The sequence below is a fragment of the Gigantopelta aegis genome, chromosome 4 (genome assembly GCF_016097555.1).
Source record: "Gigantopelta aegis isolate Gae_Host chromosome 4, Gae_host_genome, whole genome shotgun sequence".
NCBI classification, from domain to species: Eukaryota; Metazoa; Mollusca; class Gastropoda; order Neomphalida; family Peltospiridae; genus Gigantopelta; species Gigantopelta aegis.
The window spans coordinates 54,990,429-55,007,261 of NC_054702.1; the positions used below are offsets into that span (position 1 = coordinate 54,990,429).

The 16,833-nt window shown below is 37.8% G+C and overlaps 1 protein-coding gene across 1 annotated transcript in view; it reads right to left on the reverse strand.

Annotated features, from left to right (window-relative positions):
- Nucleotides 1-1,623: 1,623 nt before the first annotated feature.
- Nucleotides 1,624-16,833, reverse strand: part of LOC121369891 — an 18,875-nt gene continuing 3,665 nt past the window's right edge. The window contains exon 2 of the mRNA XM_041494969.1: nucleotides 1,624-5,572. Within this exon, the coding sequence (XP_041350903.1) occupies nucleotides 4,442-5,572 (1,131 nt within the window). The 3' untranslated portion in view covers nucleotides 1,624-4,441. The remainder of the gene's footprint in view (nucleotides 5,573-16,833) is intronic.

The following is a 16,833-nucleotide window of genomic DNA, read 5'->3' on the forward strand; positions in this document are numbered from 1 at the left end:
GAGTCATTAAATCTCGCTCTGTGTGGGAGCCGGTACCAGGCTGCGAACTCTGTACCTACCAGCCTTATGTCCGATGGCTTACCCACTGCACCACCGAGGCCGGTAATTTTAGTATAACGCCGTTTAATAAAAGGGAGATTACTCATATTGCTCTATTCTGTTCTGTGAATGTCTGAAATATAAAGTACGCCCCATCGCACGTAGTGGCAATTACTATTAATATTATTACGACATATTCATGAATCTGAAAACATGGTGTTGCTTACAGATTATTTCTCGAAACTACCAAATGTTTAATAAATCAATGTGCTATATAGTGGTGTTATTAAACAAAACACACTTTTTAATTTAAAAAATTATAATTTCTACACATCTAATTTGTGTTTATAGAAGTCCAAAAATATCTTCTTTTTGGGGGGACATGGCAACATTAGAGCACGCTACTTTCATAATAATCGAATTCTTCACTTGTAATCGTCTATTATGAATGAATGAATGAATAAATGTTTAACGACACCTCAGCACGAAAAATACATCGGCTATTGGGTGTCAAACTATATTAATGCAAACAAATAAAGTGATGATCAACATCAATATGAAAATTCAAGATTTAAATAAAAACAGTGTAAAGAACTGTGCAAAAATACAAATATCACAGATAGATACTGACTTTTACTCAAAATTTCAATTATATCTCGAAGAAAACAAGGGGATTTGTGCTGTATTGGCCATTCTCAAAGAGAATGTTACACCCCTGCACCACGGTGAGGTTACAGCACGCGCAGGGGCGTCTATTGTGATTCTTGTAGCATATTTTCTTTATAATGTGACAGATATGTAACAAAAATAGCTAAGAAAGCAAATAAATTGGGTTGTAAGAGGTTCAAGGCATGCTAATTCGAAAACATACAGAGTGCCACGCTAAAAACATTGTGTATCGTTTTCTAATTTGCGTAATTCCAATATGGCTGCCAATATACAATGTTCAAAAACATTTGTTAATAGCTTAACTTCTACATATCCTATTATAGTGCTCTAAAATGCTTGAATATAGTTTGTGGGGTTAACGAATATACTGAAATATATAATGACTGTAATACTACCAAGAAGATTACTTGAGTAGGTTAATCCATATGCTTACAGGGGCAGGATGCGACTCAGTGGTAGAGAGCTCGCCTGAAGTGCGAATGATCGCAGGATCAGTACACAGAATTCAACCCATCTCATTCAGTGCCTCACAACTGGCACATCAAAGGTCATGATATATGCTGATGTCTATGGTAAAAGTGCATATAAAATATATATTGCTACTTTACCGGTAAGAGTAGGTTATTTAGCTGATGTGGGTTTTTCTCTCTTTTTTTCGCTATCCACCAAATGTCAAAATACTAGTAACCGTATTATGTTATGCATTAAATATTCATAGTTTAAGATCTGAATGTCGTTAAAGCAATATTCCTTTCCTTTAACAATTCTATAGTTTCACAATCGCCTTTGCGACGTCACTGTAAATTTCTGCATATAAATGAACATGCAATGTACCTATAATAAGAAAATATTTGACTAATAAAGTCATGATCATCGAAACATGTTTCACTTAGAACATGAACTTGATAATAAATGAGTCCTCTTTTATTATCATGTATTTAATACAATCCAAATCGCACAAAATCAGCAGTATGTAACGAGTAGAATAATATCTTACAGTAGAGGTAATATTTGCTTATACATAATACATTTATTTGTTTACAAATAATCACATGACAGAAATGATCCAGTAATTCTGAACAGGCCAGTGTCTTATTTCTCTAGATCTTTATACAATACAGTCGATGTTTTCTCATGGGGACTTCAATAGACTACCACACAAAATAATGGTTACACCATGTCATTTCCTCAAGGTAAATGCGATTCATTGATTTCTAGGCCAAATATAATTTTGAATACAGATATTTAATTTTAAGTTGTTAATTACGATTTAAAAGAAATCACATACCTTGACCCAAGTTCACAAAACATCGTAAACCTAGTTTTGCATGTAAATGTAAATCTACGACTAAACGACAATTCTTATTACTATTATAGTTCAACAAATATAGTTAGAAGAATACATATTTCATTTTCTTTTGGCTTTAAAAGACTCCAACTTTTGTAATGATGTAATTTTCTGCGTGAAATTGATGCCAAACACGTGTAAACGCACGGCCGGTGTAACTGCTAGTAGCAGACGTAAACTTACGATGTTTAGTGAAATGAGCCCCAGAATGTCTAAATCCCGAAAACGAATTCGAGTAGAAGTTTTTAATATATTACCTAGAAATAGGTATATGTACACGTATGTATATCTTTTTGACTAAATATATGTACCATAAAATGGCAACCTGTTTTTTTTAGACCACCTGTCAATAACAGCCACATTTTATTTTTAGCTTAGATGACTGCTTGATACAATTGTCCTGTAATGTATGTCGATGTATTTTGATTGTATGCTAACCTAATTTGACGGTATATTAACCTATTTTAACTACACCTGCACATACTAACCTATTTTGACATGTATTAATCGATTTTGACATAAAATTGACTACTTAAACCACCACCTGTCCATGATTAACGCTTCAGATAAGTCCTTTCAGCATATAAAACTTGTATATGCATAAAACATAGTTTTTTCACGTCACAATTTATAGCATCAGTAATTTGCGCAAAATGTATGTTCTCCAGTTCTATGAAACAAACACACAAATATACCCGCATGCATTTTAGAATAATAGTTTTTAAAACAAAACCCTTCAATATGTTAGATTAGCAATGTAGGTCAAAAACCTTCCGTAGTTTTAAAAGTTTATGTCAAATTATTAAAAATATCCCCCAAAAAGAACCCTTCTCACTGTCCGTATCATTAAACACTCTTACGATGCAGTTAGCTACCAACTTCCATTGAAAATAAACATATATGTACCCGTATCCCCCTCGTCATAAAGATGTAGGATTGACCAAACATTCATATCTAGGTAGGAATCTACGGTGTTTCTTCAATCCCTTTCAAACCATAACCGTTTGATACATGCTGAAAAAAACTCATCCTAGCTAGGAGTCTAGGGTTCTTCCTTAGCCACGTTCACACCATAACCGTTTGATACATGGTGAAAAAAACCTTATCCTACCTAGGAGTCTAGAGTCCTTCCTTAGCCACGTTCACACCATAACCGTTTGATACATGGTGAAAAAAACCTTATCCTACCTAGGAGTCTAGAGTCCTTCCTTATCCACGTTCACACCATAACCGTTTGATACATGCTGAAAAAAACCTTATCCTACCTAGGAGTCTAGAGTCCTTCCTTAGCCACGTTCACACCATAACCGTTTGATACATGCTGAAAAAAACCTTATCCTACCTAGGAGTCTAGAGTCCTTCCTTAGCCACGTTCACACCATAACCGTTTGATACATGCTGAAAAAAACCTTATCCTACCTAGGAGTCTAGAGTCCTTCCTTAGCCACGTTCACACCATAACCGTTTGATACATGCTGAAAAAAAACCTTATCCTACCTAGGAGTCTAGGGTCCTTCCTTAGCCACGTTCACACCATAACCGTTTGATACATGCTGAAAAAAACCTTATCCTACCTAGGAGTCTAGAGTCCTTCCTTAGCCACGTTCACACCATAACCGTTTGATACATGCTGAAAAAACCTTATCCTACCTAGGAGTCTAAGGTCCTTCTTTAGCCACGTTCATAACATAACCGTTTGATACATGCTGAAAAAAACTCATCCTAGCTAGGAGTCAGGGTCCTTCCTTAGCCACGTTCATAACATAACCGTTTGATACATGCTGAAAAAACCTTATCCTACCTAGGAGTCTAGGGTTCTTCCTTAGCCACATTCATAACATAACCGTTTGATACATGGTGAAAAAAACTCATCATAGCTAGGAGTCAGGGTCCTTCCTTAGCCACGCTCACACCATAACCGTTTGATACATGCTAAAAAGTTTCAATTCTAACTAGGAGTCTAGAGTCTTACCTTAAGCCCATTCACACTATATAGTGCATAACCATGTGCTAAATGCTGAAAAGACTCAAATCTAGCTAAGAGTCTAGAGTCTTTCCTTAACCCCTTTCACTCCATAACCATTTGAAACATAATACCGAAAAGATCCATTTCTTTAACCCTTCACACCATAACCATTTGAAACATGCTGAGATGATTCAAACCTAGCTAGGAATCTAGGTTTTTTTCGTAAACCCTTCACACCACGATCATTTGAAACATACTGAAAAGACACAATTGCCTTAACCCCATTTACACCGTAACCATTTAAAGCATGCTGAGACGATTCAAACATAGCTAGGAATCTAAGGTGTTTCCTTAACTACTTCACACCATAGCTATTTGAAACACGCTGTCAAATTCAGAAACATGTTCGGTAAAACATCCTACAGCGGTTCATCACTAAGCGACGATATAATTGATAAGCTTGATTCGGTTCTTTTGGTCGCTCCTTTACTGTCAACAAACTCGAGTTTGTCGGGCAACCTCTCGGGCAATTTGTACTCGAGATCAGAGCCGGCGAAAAAGGGAGGATTGGCGGTCTGACTCTCTTTGGACAACAGCGGCGGACCGTAAAACACCTTGTACGACGTCTCCTCAATCATTTTAACTTTCCGAGGACTCACGAACAACGGACACAGAGAATCCGCGCAAGGATCGTCCATCTTGGGCACGCACAGTTTCGACGGCTTCGGTTTGAATTTCACCAAGTCTCGATTAACCGTCCCCTTTAGGAGCTTATAGTTCAGATCCCGGATGTTACAGAAGTACAGTGGCGTGCTGGCTTTGCCGAAGTGTTTCATCTTCATCTTCAGTCTGGCTATTATGTACGCCGCCTGTTCGGTTTTGCGCGTGCGACTGGAATCTGGGGAGTCCGTCGGCGCGGGTTCCTGAACGCTCTCAGCTCGCTCCCCTCTCAGGTAGTTCAGAAACGTCGTCCTGGCGATGTCGCCCTTGGCAACCATCATCTTTATTTCGTCTTGACTGATGTGGGGTAGCAACCTCTTGACCAATGCCGCGGTGACGACGTTTTGCTGCGTCACTCTCAGACCAGGGAAAGAGGATTCGGTGAGTTCGCGGATGGCGTTGCGCGAGGACAGTTTGTGACACTCGCGACACAAACTGGGGCCCATGACCTCGCAGCACTGCTCCACGGTCGCCGCTTGCAGATCGTCCACGTTCGGGGTGTTCGGGTGCAACACGGAGACGCCCGAACTTGCCCGACTGCTGACGGTCCCGGGAGTTCGCTGCGACACTCTGACGTGAGAGAGAGAACTGAACGTGGACGGTGGTCTAGAGATGGTCTCGTCATGGCGGACCCTCTTCTGGGCCTGCACGAGCACCTGCCGTCGATTCAGGTAGGCCGACTTGGCGCGTTCCTTGTCCGCCACGTGCAGGACATCATCCACACTGATTGACGGAGTCTTGCCGGAAACAGGCGGGGCGGATGAAGCCCAGGTGGACGGACGCTTGGGTGGGATGAAGTTGGAAGACTGTCGAGTACACGACCTGCTGACCTGAAAAAACCCCAGGGAAGAACAAATCTTAATGTTAATCTAATTATATATACACAACATTTAGTTCTTAATGCTGCACCTAGTCTGGAAAGAAAGAAAGAAGGTACATTTTTTTCCATTTCAATTTATGCTCGTTCTTATATTCAATTACGGTTCAAACACGCTGTCTTGGGCACACACCTCAGCTATCTGGGCTGTCTGTCCAGGACAGTGGGTTAGTTGTTAGTTGGTTAGTGGTTAGTGAGAGAAAAGAGGGTGTAGGCGTCTTACACCTACCCACTGAGTTGTTAAAACTCGCTCTGGGTGGAAGACGGTACCGGACTGCGAACCCAGTACCTACCAGCCGTATGTCCAATGGCTTAACCACGACACCACCGAGGCCGGTAACAAGGTACAAAACTATAGGATCTCCAGCCAGACTAAAAGGACACTTTTTGTTTTTTCCTCCCTCCCACCCGCAGTTACGGCTATGTTATACGTACATGTATGTGGTATAAAATATCTGTCTAGGCAAGATGTCTGAAGTCAGATGAATACAAAGTTAAAGTTTGTTTTGTTTAACGACACCACTAGAACACATTGATTTATTAATCATCGGCTATTGGATGTCAAACATTTGGTAATTTTGACATATAGTCTTAGAGAAAGAAAGAAAGAAAGAAATGTTTTATTTAACGACGCACTCAACACATTTTATTTTACTGTTATATGGCGTCAGACATATGGTTAAGGACCACACCGATTTTGAGAGGAAACTCGCTGTCGCCACTATATGGGCTACTCTTCCGATTAGCAGCAAGGGATCTTTTATTTGCGCTTCCCACAGGCAGGATAGCACAAACCATGGCCTTTGTTGAACCAGTTATGGATCACTGGTCGGTGCAAGTGGTTTACACCTACCCATTGAGCCTTGCGGAGCACTCACTCAGAGTTTGGAGTCTGTATCTGGATTAAAAATATCATGCCTCAACTGGGATCCGAACCCAGTACCTACCAGCCTGTAGACCGATGGCCTACCACGACGCCACCGAGGCCGGTATATAGTCTTAGAGAGGAAACCCGCTATATTTTTCCATTAGTAGCCAGGGATCTTTTATATGCAGCATCCCAGACAGGATACCACACACCACGACCGTTGATAGAAAAGTCGTGGTGCTCTGGCTGGAACGAGAACTAGCCCAGTGGGCTAATTACATACATGTATACACAACATTTAGTTCTTAGGCTGCACCTAGCCTAAAACAAATACAGGACAATTTAAAAAAAAAGAAACAGGGTGCAATAATATAGGACCTCCAGCTAGTCAAACAGGGCACTTTTTGTATTTTTGGTGAAAAGCAAGCCACCCCCACCCCCTATAAGCAGTTAAAGCTATGTGAAACTCCTCTAAACCGGACAGCCTCCGTACAAAGTAAATAGTCCGGTTTTAAGAGGTATCCGGTTTAGAGAGGTATTTACAGATATTTAAAAAGGGACCATAAAAAAACGTCCGGTGTTGAGTGAATTCTGGTGTACAGAGGGGCCGGTGTTGAGAGGTTTCACTGTATATGTATGTATGTGGTATTAAATATCTGTTTGGGCAAGATATCTGGTAAATTGTGATGGATATATGCACGTAGAAAAGGGTTTTCAATCCCATATGTATAAATAAAACGTTTCGTGTTGGGGCGATCCACCCTTTGGAAATGCACCATCTCAGTCACATAAGGAAAACAGTTGGACCATGCCCGAGAGTTGGTTGGTGTGGACGGGTGTAAGTATAAGTATCATTAAATTTGATGTGAAAATCTCCCGAACTACTTAGAGGATCAGGAATGAATGAATGAATGAATGAATGAATGTTTAACGACACCCCAGCACAAAAATACACATCGGCTATTGGGTGTTACAAATGGTAAGTACATTGTATATGAAAATATTATTTATATATATTTATGTAAAACCACAGTGTAAGGAGCTGTGGGTAAAAAGTATAATGCAATACATAAAATCAAGGTAAGTACATTTTAAAACTTTGTATAGAAGTCAAAGAGTTTTAAAAACTGTACAATTAATTCTGGATGGAGTTTAAAAGATTCCAAAACATTTCTGTTGCCAAATATATCATTTCTCATCGGCTTGAGATGATCAAACTCCAACAAAATGTGGCGCACAGTCAGTGTACACTGACAATGTGATCAGGAAGCACGATATTCATACTGACGTCTAAAATAAACTTTACAAGGCTTGAAAAATTGTATTATTTAGAAAACCAACAAACAACATGATGGGATATGCAAGTATCATGAAGTTCAACTTCAAAACGTCCCAATGCACTTAGTGATAAAGTGTGTGTAAGAGAGAGAGAGAGAGAGAGAGAGAGAGAGAGAGAGAGAGAGAGAGAGAGAGAGAGAGAGAGAGAGAGAGAGAGAGAGAGAGAGAGATCGAGAGAGATTGGGGGATTGAGAGAGAGAGAGAGAGAGAGAGAGAGAGAGGGTTTTTTTTTTTTTGTTTAACGACACCACTAGAGCACATTGATTTATTAATCAACGGCTATTGGATATCAAATGTGTGTAAGGTGGTTTCTTTTTGATTATATGTATGTAAAGTATCTTCTGCACGTCGGTATATTAGTTTAAAAAAAAAACATATTTGAAATCAGCTTTTTGTAAATCATTTCTGGGGAAGTTATTATCTTCTGCTAGGTGCGTCCTTGGTTTTAAAATAAAAATTCCAAGATGTTGAGCAACAAAACCAGAAGTCCAGTTCATACATTTGAAAACCTTTCTGCGTGAGGTACTAGAATATGAAATTTGTTAAAAGGGAATTTCCAAGCTACGCAAAAATACACCGAAATAAGTCACTACGAGATGTCATTTTCATTAGAACTGGTGCCAATTTCACAAAACATCGTAAGTTTGCGTCTACGACTAGCAGTTATACCGACCATATATTTACACGTGTTTGGCATCTATTTCACTCAGAAAATTACATCATTACAGAAGATGGAGCATGTTAAGGACAAAAGAAAATGAAATATGTGTACTTTTAACTATATTTATTGTACTATAACAGTAATAAAAATGGTGGTTTAGATTTACTATATTTTGTGAAATTGGGCCCTGTCTTTCAGTGTGACCTACATTGCAAAAATATACTAAAAGTACAAATCAAAAGTATACCTAGGTGATTTTCCAGTCTTATATATTAGTTATGAAAATCCCTGGAGTAAAAACCATAAAAAAGTGGTCAGTATTATCATTACCTGTTACGGTATTCAAACAACCGGTACAAAAAATGACAATAAATGACCTGTTATAGACAGAAATATAACAGACTATAATACCCAGATTGATATTGATTAAAGCTGACAGGTCAAGTCATAAGTACTAAGCTAAGCAGAAGGGTGGTCTCAGGTGTGTTCAATATAAAACTGGGTATTATAGTTTGTTTCAAATTACATATGTTTTGCAGTAAAATTGTAAATACATCTCATATTTCTATCTATAACAGGTCATTTATTGTCATTTTTTGTACCGGTTGTTTGAATACCGTAACAGGTCATGATAATACTCACACATTTTTATGTTTTTTATTCGAGGGAATTCCATAACTAATATATAAGACTGGAAAATCACCTGGGTATAATTTTGATTAGTACTTTTTTTTTTTAGTACTAGATATTGCTGCTTTAAGATATAGTTACTGTGGGACTACACCGTGTATTTGTATCTATATTAAAGGAATTTCCGTTTCCTGTTAAGTTTATGTCCAGAGTAAAACCATTTTGTCGAGGAACATAAATTTAATACGAAATGTTCACGTAGCCCAGTAAAACCGGTTTACGGAAATACGACGGACATATTCAAATTCAGTGGATGTAAAATATTATCATTCTGACATCATGATAAAGTGTTTCCTACCAAAATATTTTGAACCACATATAGATAACATTAACGTTAACACGTCAAAACATATCCTTTGCTTATTATATTTAACAGCCACCTGAACGCAAATAAAACAAAAAAGATGTTTTGTTTTTTAATAGAATAGTTGGTGCTTGACTGGCCGTATGCATACCGAGAACGGCAACCGACACTGTAACCATATAGGACAAACACATCTAAGGTATAACGATCAGGTTACGTGCATTAAATAGAGAATACCAAAGCATAGCTTTTTTAACACTGGCGTAGTCAGAGGGGGGTCATGGCTCCCCGAATAACACAGCCATGTTTCACCACTGCCTTTTATATTTTCCTGACACCCCATAACGCAATTCGTAGACAATGTGGTTGCCCCCCCCCCCCCCCCCCCAAATGTCGGTGGCCCCTCAATATATACTCTTCAAAAAAGTAGGGGAACCTGAAATATTAATGTTAATATCAGTTATTAGACCGGATATACGTTTTGACCGATTAATCACTGTGGAACATTATTTCTGTCGATCTTTTTTATTCTGTTGATCATACAGTTGTTAATGTTTTGTTTTTAGTCATTTTTATTGTTTGAACTTGCGATTTACTGATAAAAAACCGTCAACTTTCAAATTTCACTTCTGACCCCAATTGTCCTCAAAAAGATCTTTGGTGGTCATAGAACGTACTGTAATACTGAACTACCGATTGTAATGTTTGCCCAATTAATTCACTATTATCATATAACCATTCCCCACAGCTAATATACCTTACAATTTTGGCAGTTGTAAATTCTTATTAGAGTTCCCCTACTTTTTTTGAAGAGTAATCCTGGCTACTCCAATGCTTGGCAGATACCTGCTAATAAACACTTTAGCCCAGTGGTGTGTGTCGACAATCTAACCTGCAACAAATGGGCTTCCTTAAAAACCTATTTTCATTTAAAGAAAAACAAAAAATCAACTTAACCGTTCAAGCACACTGTCCTAGGCATCCACCTCGGCTGTCTGGATTGTCTGTCCAGGACAGTGGTTGTATGGTTAATTGTTGGTATGGTAGTCTTACACTTCCCTACGGGGAGTCAGTACTGAAATGCGAACTCAGTGTCTACCAGCCTTGACGTTAACTATATATCATTTGTGTTACAAGACACTGGCATTTTAATCAAATAATATTAGAGTAATGGAAGTATATTTCGGCGATTATGAATAATAAACTCTGCTGCATATTTTAAACTGGAAAAGCACTAAAATTACTTGAAGTGATTCATTAATCTGAATACTAAAGAGTAAAGTTTGTTCTGTTTAACGACACCACTGGAGCACATTGATTTTCTTAATCACTTGGCGGGTTATTGGATATCAAACGTGGTCGTTAAGAAAAGCAAAAGAAACCAGTTACATTTTCCCATTAGTATATTAGGGATCTTTTATATTATGCAACTTTCCACAGACAGGATACAACATACCACGTCTTTTGATATACCAGTCATGGGGCACCTGTTGTGGCTCGATCCTACGACCCTAGCACCTTAGACGAGCGCTCTACGACTGAGCTAGATCTCGCCTCTCAATTAGAATACTATTACCTTGATCCACCCCGATCTGATTGTCTATCAGTGGAGCTGATCTTAATCAGTTTGGGTTTTTTTTTGTTTTTTTAACGACAACACTAGAACACAATGATTTACTAATCATCGGCTATTGGAAAGAAGGAAGGAAATGGTTTATGTAACGGCGCACTCAACACATGTTATTTACGGTTATATGGCGTCGGACATATGGTTAAGAACCACATAGATATTGAGGGAGGAAACCCGCTGTCGCCATTTCATTGGTTACTCTTTTTGATTAGCAGCAAAAGGGATCTTTTATATGCACCATCCTATAGACAGGATAGCACATACCACGACCTTTGGTGTACTAGTCGTGGAGCACTGGCTGGAGCGAGAAATAGCCCAATGACCCACCGACGGGGATCGATCCCAGACCGAACACGCATTAAGCGGGCGCTTTACCACTGAGCTACTAATCAGTTTTGATCCACCACTTAATATACTGAACAAATACTATGTATTATAGTCAACCCTCTCTACAAAGGCCACCCCGGGGACTTACTAACATTGCCTTAGGCTTAGTGTGTTTTAAACTGTATTACTGTTAGTGTTGGGAATCGGCTGGTACCAACCGATCGACTTTCGATTACACAGCTGATTAGAATTATACATAAGAAGGATTTTAATTATAAACACTATTCCCTAATTGTTCACTGGGATCTATACCGTATATATCATAATGGCTTATTTCACTGTTAATAATTATTTAATTTATTTTTTCTTTATATACACATGAAAACAACCCCCAACCCCAACATATTATCACCAGTTCCATCATCTAAACTAAAAGAACTATTACGGTTATTTATTTTTTAAAAGCCAAACCGATAAAATTTCGATTATAGTCAATAATTGGAATATAGCTAGTTACTATGACACATTTCTATACAATAAACAAACACTACCGTATGGAGTTTTGTTGTCCTTTCTGGGTAACTGCTGCATCTTTTCCTTCTCGGAGAAAACTTGACAAACATTGCAACGAACACACTAATAATTTCTATTAAAAAATGTATTGTTGTCCCCCCAGTGACTACAAAAATTGTATCAAAATGTTTTTTTCAGAACCAAAATGTTTGTTTCATGTTTGTGATACCTATTATAATTATACTTATATATAATTCCTCAAGAATCGCAAGTCATATTTACGAAAATCCCTTTCTTAACCGTTTTCAGCATTATACCTTGTAATGCCCCAGTAACATCTTAACGTAAGTCTGTGTTTTGAAAATATTCGTTTTGGCAGATGATTACATGATAAAAAAGGCTAAAGTGTTCTCACCAATATTTCCATCAAAGAATTACGTCAAAAGAAGAACCATTACGTTTTCCACACAATCACGAAATAAGTACAAAAATAGTTGCACCAATATTCTCCATATATCAAAAGAAACAAGCGTGACCAGAGAAATTATTTCACTAATGGATTACGTCCAAACAAAACCGCAACAGGAATGATTTCCCCAAATGATTATCTTGAAGAAACACAAAATTGCCGTATCGATATTTATATCAGACGATCACGTTGAAAGAAGCACAAGAATGATAACATAAGTGTTTTCATCACCAGTACATTACGTCGTGAACACGCAAGAATGACAACATTGAGGTGCCGTTATAACCAAATTGGTTCCGTTTGGGTAATGGTGCTGTTTTAGCCTGATCCCATAAGAATGCTTTCGCCAAAGGAATATGTCAAAACAAATTCATTACACCAAAATATACGACTCAAAAATGGTCAATGGAATGCTTCCACCATAAGATTAAACGAATGTTTTCACCATCAGATTAAAGGAATGTTTTCACCACATGGGTTGTCAAAAGAAACACAAAATGATCATTCCAAAGCATTCACCAGATGGTTACATCAACAGAAACAGGTACGGATGAACACAGATGTTGCATCAACACTTTCGACAAACGATTACGTCAAAGGAAACACATAACTGGTCACACCAATGATTCCACAAACGGAACAAGAGTTAATCGTTTGTCGGAATGCTCATCTCAACGTTAGCCCTTCACTGTTTACCGCAGTCTAGTTTGACTTACGGCTGGTAATACAGCCAGTTTATTACATATCTGCCTGGTGAACACAGACAATGGGCTGATTGATCTATGGATAGTTACTGTTCGATGTCAGACAAGATCGCTTGGTTGGCAGCCAATACACTTCACAGATCATGAACCGTTTTGCTAATCCAGTTTATGTCTAATAACGATCTAGCTACGGGCGCTAAGTAGCAAGCGCGTTGCGTGAGGCATACATTTTGAGTGTTTTAGATATAGCAGAATGTATTAAAAACACAAATCTCAGCCCGTGATTGCAGATAGGAATGTATTTTAGTTGTAGACATGAATCGATGAAGGACGAAGATTGAGTATAGATATATTTACTATATCTTCTGAATTAAATGTATTATGGTAGTGTGTGTGTGTGAGTGAGTGTATGTGTGTTTTTGTCTGTCTGTCTGTCTGTCTGTCTGTCTGTCGGAGAGAGAGAGAGAGAGAGAGAGAGAGAGAGAGAGAGAGAGAGAGAGAGAGAGAGAGAGAGAGAGAGGAATATAATACAAAGATATCGTAAGAAAGGTTAGTAAATACGAAAGATAAAGATTGAGTGGGTGAGAGAAAGAGAGGCAGAGAGACACACACAGAGAAGGAGAGAGATACAGAGAGAGAGAGAGAGAGAGAGAGAGAGAGAGAGAGAGAGAGAGAGAGAGAGAGAGAGAGAGAGAGAGAGAGAGAGAAAGAGAGAGAGAGGAATATAATACAAAGATATCGTAAGAAAGGTTAGTAAATACAAAAATGACAAACATCTGCTCAGAAAAACAGATAAAGCAGATTAGAGACACGTAAGAGACAGGAAATCACACCTTGACCATATCTATTAACAAGTTGAACAACTTAGTGATCACGCATCTGTTCTTAGGAGCTGTTATTGTAACCGTGCCACTGGCAGGCAGTCATATTGATAAAAGCAAATTAATTTACAACGTATAAATTTGGAATATGTTTTATTACACAATAGGTTGACTTTTTCGAAATACACGTGCAAGTAATGTTACAAATTGTGCTAAATCATTAAGTTACAGCGTTTTAGTTTTTTGTTCAGTCCATAAATATGGCATTAATATGGCGACTAATTTTTAGCTACAAATACAAAAAATTAATTATCACTTACCTGTAACATATTTGTTTTATCACTGAGAAAGCATCATCATATCGTAAACGTCCGAAAGAACAGTGCAGTAAACATTATATCGTGATCCTAAACTCGTTTAACGTGCTCATATAACCCTATGTTTTCGAGCACGCCTATCACTAGCTTAGTCTCTGACATCGCCAGTGACTAAGTCCGGGACAGGATAAACATTATAATGCTACTGTCCTTAGATTAAAGATCCTTTACCGATATTACTCAAATATTACAGATAATTAAACATTATAATGCTACTGTTCTCAGACCAAGGATCCTTTACCGATATTACTCAAATATGACAGTAAACTATAACTAACTCTATTATTTTTTCATCACCAATCCTTGTTCGTTCATATACCAGTAACTACACAGTGTCTATTCATTCTGAATTCCTAGCCCAGTGTGTTAATAATATTCCATGTGTACTCAGTGGGGATATGATATAGGTATAGGTAACGCTGCCGCTAAAGGGGTTTGGGGGAATGCTTTGTCTGAAGTCAGACTGGAGATATTTGTTCTAGACAATAATTGAGCTGGTGTTTGATTTACGATACTCATGATCTAAAGGACCCATTTCCTATGTCAAGTTATTATGGTTACACACACCTGTTTTTTTAGTGGTCTGTCTTAAAGTGGTGTTAAATGTCTTGCTTTATTATCGTAGAACACTTTGTAAACGAAGTTAATACTTTATAGAGTTCTGAACGAATCATGTATGTATGTACGCATATATGTATGTATGTATGTATGTAAGTATGTATGTATGTATGTATTGATATATGGATATCTATATATTGTATGTATGTCGAGGTTGACTGTTATATACATAGATATTAACGCACTGGCGCAGTGGGTAATTAAATCCTTTCTGGCCTCACAAATTGTCCCATGTCGTTTCTGGGGCACGAACCTATGTCACCGAATCGCCCGCATATTGCAGACTTGCCACGATGCGTTCTAATCTATCCAGACATCCTTGTATGTGTGTGCATGTGTGCGTGCGTGCGTGTGTGTGTGTGTGTGTGTATGTGTGTGTGTGTGTGTGTGTGTGTGTATTTAAGGATTGTCTGTTGTTTCTTTTACGTTCATCGGGGTATGAACAAAAAAATCATCCGCAAACTGTGTGAATCGGCGAAGCCGTTCTCACATAAGTTTGCGGATGATTTTTTTTTGTTCATACCCAGATGAACGTAAAAGAAGTAACAGACAATACTTATAATTAAATTTGAATGATACATGCTAATAATAACACTAAAACGTCATACTTTAATTTGAATTATTTTTTATCCATAAACAATAACGCTCATTAAGACAACTTGCCCATATAAAATGACGTCATCACATATGACGTTCCCTGACGACGTAATTTTCATCGAAAAATGAACAAACTCCCGTTGCTACGTCTGGACCAATCGGATGACGTTACGTTGTAATGAATGTAACAGAAACTTAATTAATTATGTATGTATGTATGTATGTATGTATGTATGTATGTATGTATGTATGTATTGATGTATGAATATCTATATATTGTATATATGTTGAGGATGACGATTACATACATAGATTGTAACGCACTGGCGCAGAGGATAATTAAATCCTTTCTGGCCTCACAAATTGTCCCATGCCGTTGCTGGGACTCGAACCTGTGGCACCGAATCGCCCGCACATTGCAGACTAACCACGATGCATTCATTCTGAGCTATCCAGACATCCATGTATGTGTGTGTGTGTGTGTGTATGTATGTGTGTGTGTGTATGTGTGTGTGTTTGTGTGTGTGTTTGTGTGTGTGTGTGTGTGTGTGTGTGTGTGTGTGTGTGTGTGTGTGTGTGTATGTGTGTGTGTTTGTGTGTATGGATATATATGTACCTACGTTGTGTGTGTCTGCGTATGTATGTTTGTGTCTGGATATATTTGCTAATTTTAACATAACGTCCATCTACATTCATCCCAGCTTTCAAAATACCCGAATATTAAAGGCACTGTCCTGAGTCTAATGCCATTGTTAAGACGTTGCCGACTAACAGAGACTAATAACTAAAAATAGTACATATTAAAGGGACATTCCTGAGTTTGCTGCAATTTTTAAGATGTTATTGACTAACAGAGAAATTTTAACGATTGTAATTACATATCAAATATATTTTTCTGCACAAAATATTAGCGGCTGTATATTAAACGTGTTTCTGATCGTTCTAATATTTGTACTAGGTTAATTTTAATTTTATTTCCTAAAATATAGGGTTTTTTGTACGTACGAAATTATTTGAAGACAAAATCCAGTTTGGGCTTCTTAGAAATAATAAGACGACCAGAAACACATTGAATATACAGACACTGGTATTCTAAACAAGAAAATATATTTAATATATAAGTTTAATCGTAGAAATATTTTATTAGTCGGAAACATCTTGCAATGCAGTAAACTCAGGAATGTCCCTTTAAAAAAACATTCTACATAAATTAAATTATCAGTATAAATTAAGTGTGTTTCTAATCGTCCTAGTGTTTGTACTAGGTCAAACTTCGTTTTATTTCCAAATATATATT